A 15,672-nucleotide genomic window follows, 5' to 3' on the forward strand; every position below is an offset into this window, starting at 1 on the left:
CTGTGCATATTATTAAGGTTGCCTGGTGCTTATCATTATTAGGACATGTTTTAACTCCTTAAAATTTTGCCAAAATGTAACCAATGGCTGAAATTTTACATGCCAGGTGTCTGACTCAGGCTCAAGTTTTGGCAAATTTCAGCCAGAGCAGTTCACCCATTTCCAAGAACAAGTGGAGAGAGGAACACACTGGTATATGTGTGTTTTAAAAACATTTTGGTGATTTATTTTTTAAATTTATTTTAACAGTTTGCTGTCATGTGATGGAGCAGAAATCTGAAATTTGCTATGAAATTGCTTTTGCATCAAAATCCTGTGAAACTTTGTAAAATTTGTAGAATTGCATTCAGCCTTTTTTAAGAAATTAAGACCTTGATGAGTAAACTTAATCCAGTCCTCTATACCAAAACAGGCTCAGATGTACCTGGAATCTTTCTGAGAGTTCTTTTGCTTCAAGTCCTTGAGGGATAAGAATTTCATAGCAATCTATCTTTGTGTTTGGCTATCTGCCTCACTGCAATTTAATTCATCCCTAAAAGGGGGGTCTTTTTCTCCATCAGCAAAGAGTTCAATTCTGATTTAGTGGTCCTGAGCTTCTTATTGCTCTTCAGAGCAGTCTGAGACACGCAGATCCAGCTGCACAGGCTGTCTGAGCCTGCTGCCCCATAAAGCCACAGGAGAGGATCCCAGTCTGTCCTGGGCCAGGTGTGCCTGCCTGGACAGCCCCAAATTCACAGATAAGTGAGATGTTTCTAGCATGGGTGAGAGAGGAGCCAGCTTGGTTGAAAGAAGAAAGAAGAAAAAAATGAGAGGAAAATGAAAACTTGGAGATAAGGAGGTTGAATGTAGGGAGGGAGGGATCTGAGGTGTGTCAGGGTGAGGACAATGAGTCTGGGAGATGCTTCCAGGGTAGCAGGGAAAATGGGGTAAAACTACAAAGCGGGCAACCACAGGGGTCAGGTCCTTATGGTCAAGGGTGGCTGATTCCAGGGAACTGATGACAGGACAAGAGGACATGGGGAAGAATTTCTTCCCTGAAATGGTGGTCAGGCATTGGAAGGGGCTGCCCAGGGAGGTGGTGGAGTCCCCATTCCTGAATGGCTGGATGTGGCACTCAGTGCTCTGGTCTGGGTGACAAGGCTCTGGACTCGATGGTCTTGGGGGAATTTTCTATTCTTAGTGATTCCATTATTCTATTCTGGATTTGGATGAGGACCATCAAGGGAAGTAATAATTTGGGATGGCCAGACAAAGATGCTGAGGGAAAGGATCTGTGCTTTGGGTCTAGGGCTGTGAGGTGGAAACTGAGAGAGCTGTATCAGCCAGGAGAGAATGGAGCAGGAGAGGGATTGACACTGGCTGAGTAGACAGTCCTGATGCCAAATATATGAGAGACAAGCAAGGGCCATAGGCTAGGAAAGGGGAAGAAGGAACAAGATTGGGAAAGACAGATGAAGGGGACAAGGACAGGATGTAAAGGCTAAGTGCTGAGGGCAAAGAGAACATAGCTCTGTATCTTCTACACCTTGAAATGTCCTAGGGACTTTCTATCTCCAGACAGGAGGAGCACACAGAGCACTTGTCCATCCCCATTACCACTCTGCTCTATCCTGTTTCCCTTCCTGAAGTGGGGCTCCAGATTCTCCTCTGGTTAAGGATTGTCTGTGAAGACCAACCATCAGTTGGTTTCATTCCCCTAAAGTTCTCCTCTGTTTAAGACAAAAGCCACCTCCCTGCACAGCTGATCATTAACATCAATGTCCATGATGGCTCACTTGGACCTCATGGTGCGGTGCAACCTGCTGAAAAGGGGTGCACACCAACAATAGCATGAGCAAGAGGAATATTTATATTTTTTTTCACTTTGCAGTGGAATATATTCTAGGAGGGCTGGAAGGCTCTTGCAGCTCTGGAAATCTACAGCATAGAATGTGTAGTGAGGGTATAGCTCACTAATAAAACCTGGTTAGTTGTTCAGCATGTTGAGTTGGTTTCCCTGTAGGAAGTAAGCCATAAATCTTGCTAATAGAAAGTTTGTTTTCCTTCAGCATGTGAGGAATTGTTGCATACCACTTAGCTCCTTAGAGCACAATGAAGTGAAAATCTGACTCAGAAATTAATGTGAGGGAAGGCACAAAATATTTTTCTCCTTGTTTTTCTGTTACAAAATGTTGTATTTATTATCTGTAAATGGAGTCCCTCCAGTTTTGGCAGTTTTCATTTATCAGTGTTTGGTACATGAAATTCAAACTGGGAGTAATTATTTGAAATATTTCTTTGAAATATTCTTTGAAATAATTCTTTTAATATTTCAGCCACATAAATAAACATAATGGAGTAGAAAGTGAGCTAAACTAACTGGGTTCAAATTCAGGAATAAGCATTTAGCAGCAGTATACACTTACTTTTATAGGCCATGCACCTGATTTCAGAGTTTTTCAAGGACTGCAAATATATAATATTTAATATAATATGTAATAATATATTATATAATAATATAATTATAATAATATAATATGTAACAATATTGCCAATATAATATATAGTAATACTGCCATGTGATTTCCTGCTGCCCACTGAAATCTAGAGAGGGTTGAAATGCTCTTTGCTTCTTGCCTTTGTGGTGTGTGACCCCAGAATGAACTCTGGCTCTTGAAAGCAATAATATTTGCCATCTCTCCTTTGTGGTTATTTGAAGGAGCAATTACTGCACATTAACTGAACCTACAGTGCAGTGTGCAGGGCATACCACCAAAGCATGAGATAAAAGATGATGAATTTTTAATAATTTTAGTCCTAGCTGCAGGCACATCTGTCTTCGCAAATAACTCTCTGAATCCACAGGACATCCTTTTTCTTGGAAAGCTGGAAGCTTTGGTTTTTGTTCTCTTAAAAAATTCTGGCCATAATTTAAAAATGTATTTTACTTTTATAAAATAATAAGGGAGAGCATCTTTATGAGAGTGTAAGTGCTCATAAGCATGTACATGCTTCTAAGAAGTTGTACTTGAAGAAAACATTTCCAGCTAAGGAATGAACTGTCTCAACTTGCTCCATGACTTCAGCAAAACCAAGTAGCCTCATGATTTTAACAACTCCAAGTTATTCTCCTTAGTGGAGTTATTAATGATGTTTCAGAAAAGAATGCAGAGCTCTCCATACCTGAAAATACTTCAAGAGTATCCACACCTAATTAGCTGGCCATCCTGTGAGGACTTGTGCATGATCTTTAAACTCATGAATAAAACTAAGAGTGCATTCAAATCTTCAAAGAATTGCTTCAAAGAAACACTTTTGTTTGCAAGTAGTATTAAAATAAAACATGCAACACATTAATTGAAGAACTGAGGGTACTTTTAATTAGTCTTCTTGAAAGTGCTGATTTTGCATATAACGAGGAGTTCCTGGAATTCAGATCACCGTGCATTGGCAACAAATTGGGGCTTGCTCATGAACCACAGCTCTGCTGGTAGCAGATGCTGCTGATAGGAGCTCAAACTCATGTCAGAATAAAGTAATGAAATGGACACTCAGGTTTCTCTGAGGTGGTAAGAAACAAACCGTGCTTTTATGCTGGAGCATTTCTTGGTAAAGAAAGAAATTGTTTAGGTTACAAAATTTCAACCAGAGGAGCAAATACTGCTTGGAGTGGAGAGACTCTTTAAAATAATTAAATATAATTTAATTTATTCATAGTTTTGCCTGAGGCAAGTTTGGAGCTAAATGCTCAACCTGATCATGATGAAATTTTGCGAACTCATCATCCCGCTGAGATCGTTGTTGTCCACCTTTACTTCCACACACTTGGCTGAAAGGGTGTTTGGATACCTGTGTGGTGATTTGGGCATATCTTTAATCTGAAATGCACACAGTGTCACCCAGTAAGCAATCCTTTACACACTTCTGAAACCCACCAGGTACCATGATGTCAGATCTTCATTAATGTGTTCATATAGCACTCTTAAACAGCAGTGACTTGGATGCCCATAGCTGTATGCTATATTTTTCTGGACAAAGTTAACTTCTCTCTGGAACAGAATGCATGAAGATTGTGACTGCTAATATAATGGTTTGTGGCTCCCTGCCAGCCTGTGTGGGTGATCTCCTGCTGGTGCTCTGGATGATTTTTCACTGTGACACAGTGCTGAGAGAATGAAAGAGCAGAGGGCAAACTCCTCTCTCACCAGAAAGTCATGGGAAATGATTCCTACGACTTAGGGCTGTGCAGCAGGAGACTGAACATGTAGGACACATTGCTGGAGACATCAGGCCATTGAGTCTTGTTTTCAGGGCTTGCCTAGATGGGTGTTAGACTGACTCTGGTTAGTTCTGATAGCACAGAGCAATACTTGTGCCATATCAGCAGGAAAAGGTTAATCTTCAGAGACCAACTCCTTGGACATACATGGTTTTCGGAACACTTCACTCAGTCTTAAAATACAGCCAGACATCCCAAGTAGGGCACAGACAGCTCCCTTGCCATTTAGAATCTCTTCCTTTACTGAACATATGTCCAACCAGCAAAAGAATAAAACTTGAAGGGGGAAAACAGTGGCAGTATTCTCCTAGGGGGGCTTGGCTGACGTAAATGAAAATAAACTCTCACCCCTGCTGAGGTGCCAGACTTGATCCATCTGTGCCTGCAGAGCAAGGGCAACACTTGTGACAATGGCAACACTTCTCCCAAAGCCCCAGCTGCAGGCAGGCTCATCCTCAGTGAACTCCTGTCCCTTTGCAATGTGAGTGAGGTGCCAGGCTGAAGAGTGGACGCAGGATGCAAGTCAGCCCATCTTTTCCCGCCCCCAGTGCCCCTGCTGTCCCTCCCCCTCGCTAAATGTGCGCTAATCTTCCTCTTGTCTTGTCTTCTCACTTTTCTTGCAGTCGCTGTGAGCGCTTGCCTTGTAATGAGAATAAGGAGTGCCAGAGCCTGCCCCTGAGAATAACCTACTATCACCTCTCTTTCCCCACCAACATCCAAGTACCCACCGACATTTTCCGCATGGGCCCTTCCAATGCTGTCCCTGGGGATAAAATTCAGCTGTCCATCACCAGCGGGAACCAGGAGGGGTTTTTCACCACAAAAAAAGTGAACAACCACAGTGGCCTTGTGGTCATGCAGCGTCAAATCACAGAGCCCAGAGACCTTCTTCTGACAATCCAAATGCGACTTTCCCGCCACGGAACTGTCAACACATTTATTGCCAAACTTTTTATCTTTGTCTCTGCACAGCTTTGATCCCTAACTTGCAACCATCACTGGCTACTCTTTCTCTTCCAAGAGTAGCTTTTTTTCCCCCCGCCCTTGATTTTAATAAAGTTTTAGTTCATCTGTTGCATGCTGCACTTGCATTTTATTTGCCATCATCATTACAGTTTTCCATTTCCCCCTATGACTGAACATCTTAATTTGTGGAGATTCTTCTGTGTACTCTGCATTTTAATACAAAGCAGAAGTTGGTATCTAAGAGTTCATTACCTGAGCATACTGAGGACTGAAAGCCATTAATTTACTTCACACAGCAGGGGAGTCGGCTGATCCTACACAGTTACATAGGTTTAGGTCTAAATTTTCCAAAGGAAATAGGTACATATTTTGAAGTGTCTCAACTGAGACATCTCTAGAAAATTTCATCCCTTATGTGGCAAATAGTGTGGATTTTCTGAAAATCTGTTACAAGGGCATAACTTGGACCCTTAGGAGCCCTGAGGTGCCCCAGCACATGGGTCAGTACAAAAAGTGTGCAGCCAGATTCTCAAGCTGTTTTATTAATTGTTGCTCTGTTGTATCCTGTGACCTAAAACTGATTTTCACCAGGTACAGATCCCAGTTCTAGCTTCTAAGGATGGTATAAAACTGATCTCTAAAGAACATTTATTTGAGAGATAGTTCATCTTTCTTTCTGTGAAATTTTTGCTGAATGGAAAAGCTAATGACAGCAGAACAGCATTCAACTTCATAACAGCATTCAATTAATAGCAGAGAGCTCTTTTCTGTTTCACAAGCTATATCCTGAAACATTCCCATCTACAGGAATATTGGAAAAAATACTTGATTTGACTCATAACACTTTTGTCTCTCCAGCTTTCATATTAAAGCTGATAAATTTTGACCAGTAAAGGCTTTATCCACAACTACCATCACACCAAACCATAAGTGCTCTGCAAAGTCAGTCAGAATTCCAACATCCAGATCTTTCTTCCTTTGCTTTGACTTTCTTTGTTTACTTCTGAGCAGTCAAGAACAATTCAACTGGAATATCTTTGGAATTCTTTTGTTTTCTGAGCTGGAAGAGGGTTTATTTATTACACTGAGTCCTTCTGCTGATAAATATTAAAAGCTCACTCCCAGAGTGAGCCAAAAATTAATGTTCTACACTACCCTGGGCTCAGGTGTCTCTGCTGCTCATTAGAACAGTCATTCCGTAGAAAGACAGGGAATAATCCAAGTGAATGCACCTGTAGAGAAAATATCTCACTATATAAGTGCTGACAGCACAGTCAGGGTACAAGGGTGGGAACTGGGAACCTTCTAACCAAGATCATGAGCCTCAATCACCTGGGCACAAGGAGTGACTCCTGGATGCCTGGATCAGGGCAGGATTGCAGCACTCTGCCAGAGCATTCCATGTTCCCCAAGGCAAAGTTCATCACAGCTGGCTGACAGGAGTTCAGGTCTCATAAGGAATGCCAGTGTTTAATAAGCCTGTTGACACATCCTTATAGAGGTGCCAGAAGCTGCCAGTGGGGAGAGAGTCCCAGGTTTAAATACTGAGAGCACAGCCCATGTCACTTGAGCTCGTGGGGTTTATTATTGCCACAGAAGGAGGCACTTAAAACTTATGTGTAAATGTTCTCTGGTTATCAGTTCCTTATGAGGCCATAATGAAGTAGGATAAATATTCAAAAACAAATTTTTGCAAACATTAATATATATATATAGGGGCATTTTTGCAAGCATTAATATACATATTTTTTGGGCAGGAAAAGAAGGGGTTTTGAGAACATGGCCCTCAGTGTTATAAAATGCTGCCATATTAATTGTATTTAGCAAGGAATTCAGGAGCACAAAGCTCATGTTCCCCTGTGTCAAATGCTTGAATGCTGCAGTGTCACTGGCACTTTCAGGAGCATGTAGGTAATTACTAATTGCATAGTGCTATTTATTTTTTTCCAAATGAAAATGAAATCACAGCTCCTGGTCCAAAGGACTTACTGACTGAATCTGAGAGACAATATGAGAAAGAATCATACCAGGACCGTAGAAGAATGAAAATTTTATATTCAGGAAATAATCAGAGCAGCTGAGCTGTTTCTTAACTTTCTTCCCTTTAAATGAAAATGCCCAGAGGGAAATCAATCTCCAAAGCTGTAATTTGTGCTAGAGGCAGAAAACTAGAAGGAAAGGTAAAAATAAAAAGGCTCTCATCACTGAGGAAAAAACTTTTGTTAGTCATAGTCCCCACTGTAGGAGAACATGGGCAAAATGGAAAATATCAGCTAATCAGAAGGTGAAATGCAAAGATGATGTGTAAGGATAAAATTATAAAGTTTTATGAGAACAGAGCACATAATTTATAGCAAATACCAGGATTTGAGATAGATGTTAGTTTTGAAAGAAGAGTTCAGAGATGTCCAAAAGATGAAGCAATGAGAGAACAAAGTGTCATCAACTGCACTTTGGATATGCATGGCAATTGGCAGGGATGGCAAAAGAAAAGTGATCAGAGAGGGAGTACAATGAAAGAACAAATTCCAGTTTAGCAGTGTAGACAGAGCATGCAAAAAGCCTCCAAGTTAGTGGACTTTGTTAGAGGAGAGAAAAAAGGTGCAAAGAAATAGAGGTGACACAGACATTTATCTGTCACACATGTGGTTATGAGCTGGATGGATCCATAAACTCAGTTTAGATGAGAGCAAACACAAATCCCTTGTGACCATTGAGATCCTCTGATCTGTACCAAAGTCATGTCAGAAGGCTTTATTCCACAGGAGAGTATCATGAATGCAGGTCTTATTTAGGACTTCATCTTGCACAAAATTATTGACTTTATTTTTTTATTGGCTTTATTGGCAAAGTATTTCAGAAATACTTGTATTTGCCTTTTGTTCCAGCTGAAGTTGAGAGTAAATCTCCCTTTAGTACCCAGGAAGAAGCAAAAGGAGACCACTACTGAAAGCCTGAGACACTCCCACCACAATGTTTTATGCATACAAATTCTATTATCTAAATATAGCTATGGTAATTTAGGATGTTCTATGTTTTCTAACAGTACTTATTCTGCAATGATGTCCCAAAATAAGTTAAGGTGAGGTGTCTAGGACATGACAAGACTTTGTACACAGATAATGGTGGGAAGTAAAAGGGCACAGGCCACCTCTTCTGGCCTGTATCTCCTGTCCAGCCTCAAAACATCAAGTACTGGGTGTGAATATCTGTATTCCTGTATAATACCGGTACACCAGCCTCAGCTGGAGTTTATTAACTCAGCTCTGTTGCCTCCCCATAGACTGTCCCAGTTCACATCTCTTGAAGCATGAGTTCCTTGATGTTGATTTGTGTTTTCCCCTTATTTAACTTCATACAGTATCATCATGCTTGGATTAACTTTTTTTTTTGATGAGCAGAGTTGGGAACATATAATAAAAAGTTACTGATATATTGATTATAAATAGAGCCATAAAGTCCCTTTGAACATCTGTAAAAAGATGGTTTGTAGCTGTGGACTGGGATAAGACATTTTGAAAAGAGCAAGAATGATTTGTTTTTAGAAGTATCTAACAAAATAAATCTTCCTTTTTTGGTTCCCCTTTAACTCAGTAATTTTTTCTTACTTTTAATCTATTAATTCCCCCCTCCTCTGACACTGCAGCATTTTTATTTTTCACTTAGAAATATGTAGAAATGGGCAGGTCAAAGTTGAGATCATTTGTGGGGCTTAGTCACATTTGAAGTCCCAGCACAGCCCTTTCATCTCTCACGAACACAGAGTGGGCATTGTGTGAGGTTCTTGAACTGTAAGTGACTTTAACTTCACTCTAGTGGACAAGGGTGAGAAGTCATTTAACTTTTAATAGACTTTCAAGGCCAAATGAGCAGCTGGTTGAGATGGAATATGAAATGATCCTTACCATTTCCCCAAGCTGAGAATTCAACCTTTGAGATTTTAAATAATGTGGTTAACTTCCCCCCCCCCCCCCCCCCCCAGTTTCCATTCCTCTCTGTTTTCTCAGTTCTTCCAGATGGAAAGGGAGGGTGTGAAAAAAAGACTTAAAAGAGGCTCTTCTGGCCCTTGCTACGCTGAAAATTGTGAAAGTTGGCCCTATACATAGTTATGCCAGGTTTCTAAAACAGAAGCAATTCTGTCTGCTTTATATGTCTGAGTAAAAAAGTGCAAGTAAAAGTGGCTCCAGTGAAATTGCTGAGAGCAGGCCAGCTGAGAGGGTGTGGGTCTCACTGTTTGTCCTTGGAAAAGGGCATCACATGGCACCTTGGGCACCTCAGTTCTCTTTGTTTTCACATGCCTGGCTTGAAGAGCTGGGTTTGAGGGGGGTTTGACTGCAACTCTGAGCCAAACCCAGTTCTTCAGGGGTCCCCAAGTTCTGATGAACTGCATTTGTCTAAGGTTTTGTGGTGAAGAATCAACACTTCTATCAATTACAGTTTCTGGCTGCCTAGATTGCAAAGCACAAAGTATTTAATTTTCACACAAAGTATTTAATATTCAGTCTCTATATGAATGAATGAATCTCTTTTTGGTTTCTCTCAGTGTCAGACTGGAAAAGACAGATACCATCCGCTGCATCAAGTCTTGCCGACCAAATGATGTCAGCTGCCTGCTGGATCCTGTCCACACCATCTCCCACACTGTCATTTCACTGCCCACGTTCAGAGAGTTTACAAGACCTGAAGGTAAGTGGTTTGTTCCTTGTTCCATTTAACAGATTGCAGCATATAAAACCTCCACCAGGAGCCCTTGCCTAATGCCAGACTCACTGCCGGTGCAATAAATGTTTGCACAGCTCCAAATTATAGTTTACCATTCATTTAATTAAAACCTTCAATACCCAGGAGTTTTAATTTTATGGAGGAAAGAAAGTCATTCTGAGCTCTAACTCATACTGCTTCCCACTCTAAGGAAATATTGACTCTGAATTCCCATGTACCACATTTACTCACACAATAGTATATGCCTCATGACATTTTTTCTCCCCTTGTTTGAAGGTTTTGCTGTAGGAACAAGGTACTAAATATATTCCTCTCATCTGTCTATGCCCTGTTGTTTGCTACTGACAGGTGACTTGTTCCAAGAATAAAAACCTTACATGCAGACATTAATCACAAAATAAATTATACTGAGTATATGAAGATTGGCTGATTTTTGACCTATGAACAAAGTGTTGTTTGTTATGGATTAAAGGAAGGGAAATTCCAAGGACTGGGCAGAAAGTTTTTAAGACAAGAATTTCAGAAAGCACTTTTTGAAGAATTTTGAAGAATTTCAAAAAGCGCTTTTTGCAGTACTGCTCCTCTGCAGTACTTGCAAGTTTTTAAGTTCTGCAGTTTCATACTCACTTTTCACTCACTTTCTTAGCTCACATAAAAATGAAAAGCTTACAGATCAAGAGCCAGTTTTTGCTGCTTGCCATTTGTTTGGATTTTCTGGCACTGCATCCATCAGTGGGATGACTGCCTGCAGCCCTGCTGCTCTCAGCACCTTACTGAGAGGCACAGACACAGACAGAAGGGTATGGAGGTCATAAAGGTTATTTTGGAGGGGTTTCTAAAGGCCCTAAATCCCCATTTCTGATGCACCCAAAGTCTCAGCCTTGCTGTTTCTGAAAGCTGAAACATTTCAGAAAAGCTGAAACTTTTCCACTGTTTCAGAAAGTTGTCCTAAGTGAAAGCCAAAGCTGACTCTGCCCTTCTGCAGCAGGCAGGAGTGGAGAAAAAGCCATCGCAGTCCTTGCCCAGGCAGGAAGAGTTTAACCACTGATGCAGAGCTCCTGTGGGTTCTGCCAGGCCTGTTCCAGGCCTTGGCTGGCCCTGCTTCACAGGGAAGGGAAGAATGCCCCATGGCCACTCCTGCTCCCGTCCTACCCCTCAGCTCCACCAGGTGTACTGGCAGCAGAGCTGAGGACTTGGCCCAGGATGCTTCCCAAACCTCATTAGTCCATCCTGGTGTTTTAATGAGGAGAGATGAGACCTAGTGATGTGAGATTGCTGCTGAAGCCCAGAAGATGTAAACTGTAATTCAGTGCATGGCCTCGGGTGAATTCTTACAGCTCCAAGTCTGGTTTCATCATCTGCAGAGTGAGGATAATAATGAGAGTAATAATACCTCCATCCCTCACCAGGGACTTGAAAATAGTCTCACTTTTATTTTTAAACCTAAACATCTCCTCCAGTACTCCAAAGGACTCTTTAATTTGTAGTGGCAATACTTTGTGTGACTGCCTAGGGAATCAGAGTGGAGAGGTTTAGAGAGGTTTATCTGTTTGGTCCCTTCCTCAGTCCAGCCTGTGGATCCTTGGAGTTGTCCTCTTTGGGTACATGCTGGAAATCTGATTGGCTTCTTCAGAGCAATCTTTTTTGGTTTTAAAAGTAAGAGTGTTTTGGCTTCAGGGCCCTTGGATGGTGGAAATAGGAGGAGAAAACAAATCTATCCAAATCCTTGCTTCCCTTAGATCTTCTGCCTTTCCATTTTAAAGGACAAACTGGGAGTGGTGAGCGAGGTTAATGTCTTCCACCAAGTCATTTTGGATCAAATTCTGTTGGATTCTTCAGTGATGTTTTCAAGTACTTGTCAGTGCATTCTGTGATCCTCTTTCCTTGCAGAGATCATTTTTCTTCGTGCCATCACACCTACATATCCGGCCAACCAGGCAGATATCATATTTGACATTACAGAAGGAAATTTAAGAGATTCATTTGATATCATCAAGCGTTACATGGATGGCATGACAGTGGGTGAGTAGTGTTTTCTGCCTACTTTCTTCTTTCAGCTATACTGTAGAACAGGGTCAAAGAAATTAATTCAAGTAATTAATCCCTACCTTGATTTTCAAGCCAGTGTTGATTTCATATTCTTCAGTCCAATATGTGTAATTTGAACTAATATCAAAGATAATTTTTATGCAAAATACCAGAGGCCTATTCTTTAATTTGAGAAGTATTTTAGCTTTTTTTCAGAACTAGCTATAACTGAAAATGCAAATGGCTTAGTTTTAAAATGATGAGGGATCTAATGTAACCAGGAGCAGTTGGCAAATGATGTTAAGGAGGAGGGCAGGAGCAGATCCCAGCTGATGTGTTGCTCTGCCCAATGGGAGCTGCCCAGGCAGTGGCAGGGGAATACACTGGAATTCTCATGCCAGGTATTAAAAAGCAGCATTTGATTGCTCTTTATTAATGTTTATTTATGAAAATAAAGGACTCCTGTTCCCAGTGAACACTTGTGCTTCGGTATGTGAACATGCAGATCCTGCTCAGGTTCATACATGTGCTGCAGCAGGACTTGTCCTGGGAAAAAGAAAAATCCCTGCAGCTTTCAAAAGCCCTATTTCATGTGGTCTGAAGGTGGCACTGGTGCATTTCAGAAGCAGGATAGCACAAGGTCAGCTCTGCAAAGGTTTTATGAACTGCAGATAAAAATCCCAAGTCATTAGGTTTCTATTTCTTTCTTGATCAAACAGAAGTATAGATGTGAATGCTGAGAAAAAGGGAGAGTCTATTAAAACAGGATAAGATTACAGATTTCAGTTATTGGGGCATTTCTTTAGCAGAGTATAAATGTTATCAGATCTCACAGGAGTTACAGTAGTTTGCTTTTCGTGCCGTGTGCTTCTTTCTGTCTGAACTAAGAAAGAAGGATGTGTTTGAAAGTTTGACTAGCCAAGGCATTTGCCTGAGGGAAGGGTTTCCATTTTGAAGAGCAGGACTGTGTGTCAGTAGTATTTCACTTGGTAAACCAGATTATTTGCCTCACATTGCAAAGAGAGAAAGGATATTTTTAAACACTGACTTGAGAAGATATGATGCATGGCCAAGTGTATTCCCATCTCTGTGAAAGAACTGGGCAACTCTTCTTCACCTCAGTTCCCCCTATACAACATGGAGATGATAAAACATGCCTACTACTGTCTTAATTAATTCTTGTGTGTAAGACTCTTAATTAATTCCTCTGTGTAAAAGTACTTTGAGATTAATGGATGGAAGCTGCAAAGAAAACTGCCTACAGCAGAATTGGAAAAAGAAAATCAAAACAACCCCCCCAGCTGAAATTACCTGGAGGGGCAGAGGTTCAGGACAGCACATTGTCTGTGCAATATTAGGATTGCAAATAATTCTGCCAGCAGCAGTTCTGCTGCTCTCATCATAATATAATTTTTATTATTATTAATAATCAGAATGCTAGGTGTATCCTTAAAAAGTTCTGGGAAGTTTCCAAGACAAATCAGATGGGATCCTAGTCCATGAGAATTCACAAAATCCCTGTTTTAAAGAAAGGGAAGGGTTTGTGGAAGGGAGGCAAACCCCAAAGGGCACAGACAGTATCAGAAAGATTTAGTGGTTATCCCACTAAGTTACAGGACATCAGAACTGTCTGGAACATGGGAACTCTAGCAGAGCAAATGCCCAACGAGGGCAGTAACAGAAGGGTTTTCAGGAATCTTTCTGCAATTACAATGTTCCAACTTGTTGAAAAATCAATTTATGTGTTTCTGGGTGAGCACACCTGGACCATCATGCTGGATGACCACATATGCCACTGGGATCCATGCAGCATATTTTAAAATATTTTTATACATACTTTTTCATGTCTTTTTGCTGCCTATATAGGGAAGAAAAAAATTTATTTTAACAATAAATCATAAATGCATTAGTAAAAGAAACAAGAAGCATGCTTCATTCTGTTGTACTATTTCAGGAGAAATGGCCAGAATATCAAAGCTATTTTGTTTGCTGATGGGAATTAGATCACCAAAATATTTTTTTAACAAGACTGATTTTCTCTACAAGAGAAAAGACTGACAATTTCTACAGTGATTTTTTGTTGACTGGGTGGTTTGGGTTTTTTTTGTTAAAGAAAAGACAGAGACTAGTTCAGAGTGTGATGAAATCCATAAGAGTACATGGAAAAAAGCATGAAAATAATAACTAGAGTTACTGGATGTCCTCAGTGTAATAAACCTTGACTCAATATCAGACCAGAGGAAGATGATGAAGGGGTTCAGAGAAAGGAGCACTGGGAAAAGAGGGGGAGAAAGGACAGAGCAGTGAAGATGCACTTGCAGGAAGACCCTCATTAGTGATTCTAATTAGTAATTAAAGTTTTAGCCAGGCTGTCCCTGACAAGGACAGAGGTGATGCCTTAAGAAGGACCTGCATGCAGCTTGTGCTTGTGTGAATGCAAAAGAACAAGATGCTCTCAGTGTGACTGGGGAAAAAAAAGTGAAAAGGTGCAGTTCTTTTGGGAAAGGTTTAAAGATTAGGAGGAGCTGTTAGAGACAAAGTTACAGAAGAAAAGTGGGGGCTTCAGCCCTGAGAATTTTGGGCTGAAAAGATTCAGTTTCAGCCATTATCCCTCTAAGCTGACACTGAGACTTCAGGGGGATGTTAGGGAAGCTGAATTATGTGGGATGGGATGGAGAATGGCTGCTCAGGCTGGTTTGGGCTTTGCTGATGGAGAGATTGCAGCTGAGGTCACTGGAGGGGATGAGTGTGAAGGAGCAGTTGTGAGGTACACAACAGAAGAAAACAGAAGCAAAGGACTGCCCCAGGGAATGTCACAAAAAGAAAGGACACAGTCTCCCAAAAGATATGTAGAAGGAGTAGCCCCAAAGGCAGGAGAAGGAAGAGGCAAGGACAGTATTGCAAAATCGAGGAAAGAAAACATATCCAACAGGAATCAATGATCAGAACTATCAGACATGGAGGAGCCAAAAGAACTAAGAACAAACTCCAAAGTATCTCTGCTGACCTACAGAAAATATCTTCCAGTGGAAGAGGAAGAATGAAAGCCAGATTCCTGGAGAGGCAGTGTGTAGACTCCATGCAATCTGATGAAAAAGAATTGTATAAAAAAGCTGCTTCCAATATTTTTACCCTGTTATATTAAAAAGAGATGCAAATCCCCAATCCTGAGGATTTCCTGGTTCAGAAGGTGCTGAGGTCTCCTTGTTTCCTGGTGTGGCTACAGGCTAAGGTGGCAATGAATCTAAATGATACTGTTAAAAACCTAACATCACTTACTAGCATGGGTGGGAGGAAAACAGAAGTGCAGACCTATCCAGGTTTGGTGTTTCTTTAAAGCTTTTATAGACTTTTCACTGCATTCCTCCTTTAACCAGCTGTCAGTGAAAAATGAAGAATGCATTTTCAACCTGTGCCAAAATGTCCTATCAGTGCCTGAGGTATTATCAGTTGCTATAAAACACTTTCCCCTTCAGCTATACATTCATTTTTTAAAACAGTAATCCCACCTTGTAGTCTGGTAAACTTCAGGAAGGTTTTAAAATTTCACAATACAGCTAAAAGTAGTTTTGATAGGCTGAAATCTTCCGTATTGCATTTGGTTAATAACCTAAGCCTGTGTCCTTGCCTATAAAGCAGAATGGTGCTATTCTTCTGGAAAACATGCAGAGCCAATATAGGTATAAAAAGTCACTATG

The 15,672-nt window shown here is 40.9% G+C and overlaps 1 protein-coding gene across 1 annotated transcript in view; it reads left to right on the plus strand.

The window, feature by feature from the left end:
- FBLN1 (fibulin 1) overlaps positions 1-15,672 on the plus strand; it is a 63,284-nt gene that overhangs the window by 39,077 nt on the left and 8,535 nt on the right. Inside the window, exons 15-16 of the mRNA XM_054282012.1 lie at positions 9,768-9,910; positions 11,837-11,968. Of these exons, the coding sequence (XP_054137987.1) occupies positions 9,768-9,910; positions 11,837-11,968 (275 nt within the window). The remainder of the gene's footprint in view (positions 1-9,767; positions 9,911-11,836; positions 11,969-15,672) is intronic.

This window comes from Melozone crissalis, unplaced genomic scaffold (assembly GCF_028551555.1).
Source record: "Melozone crissalis strain CALT ecotype California unplaced genomic scaffold, PUWL_Pcris_2 ptg000033l_1, whole genome shotgun sequence".
Lineage (NCBI taxonomy): Eukaryota > Metazoa > Chordata > Aves > Passeriformes > Passerellidae > Melozone > Melozone crissalis.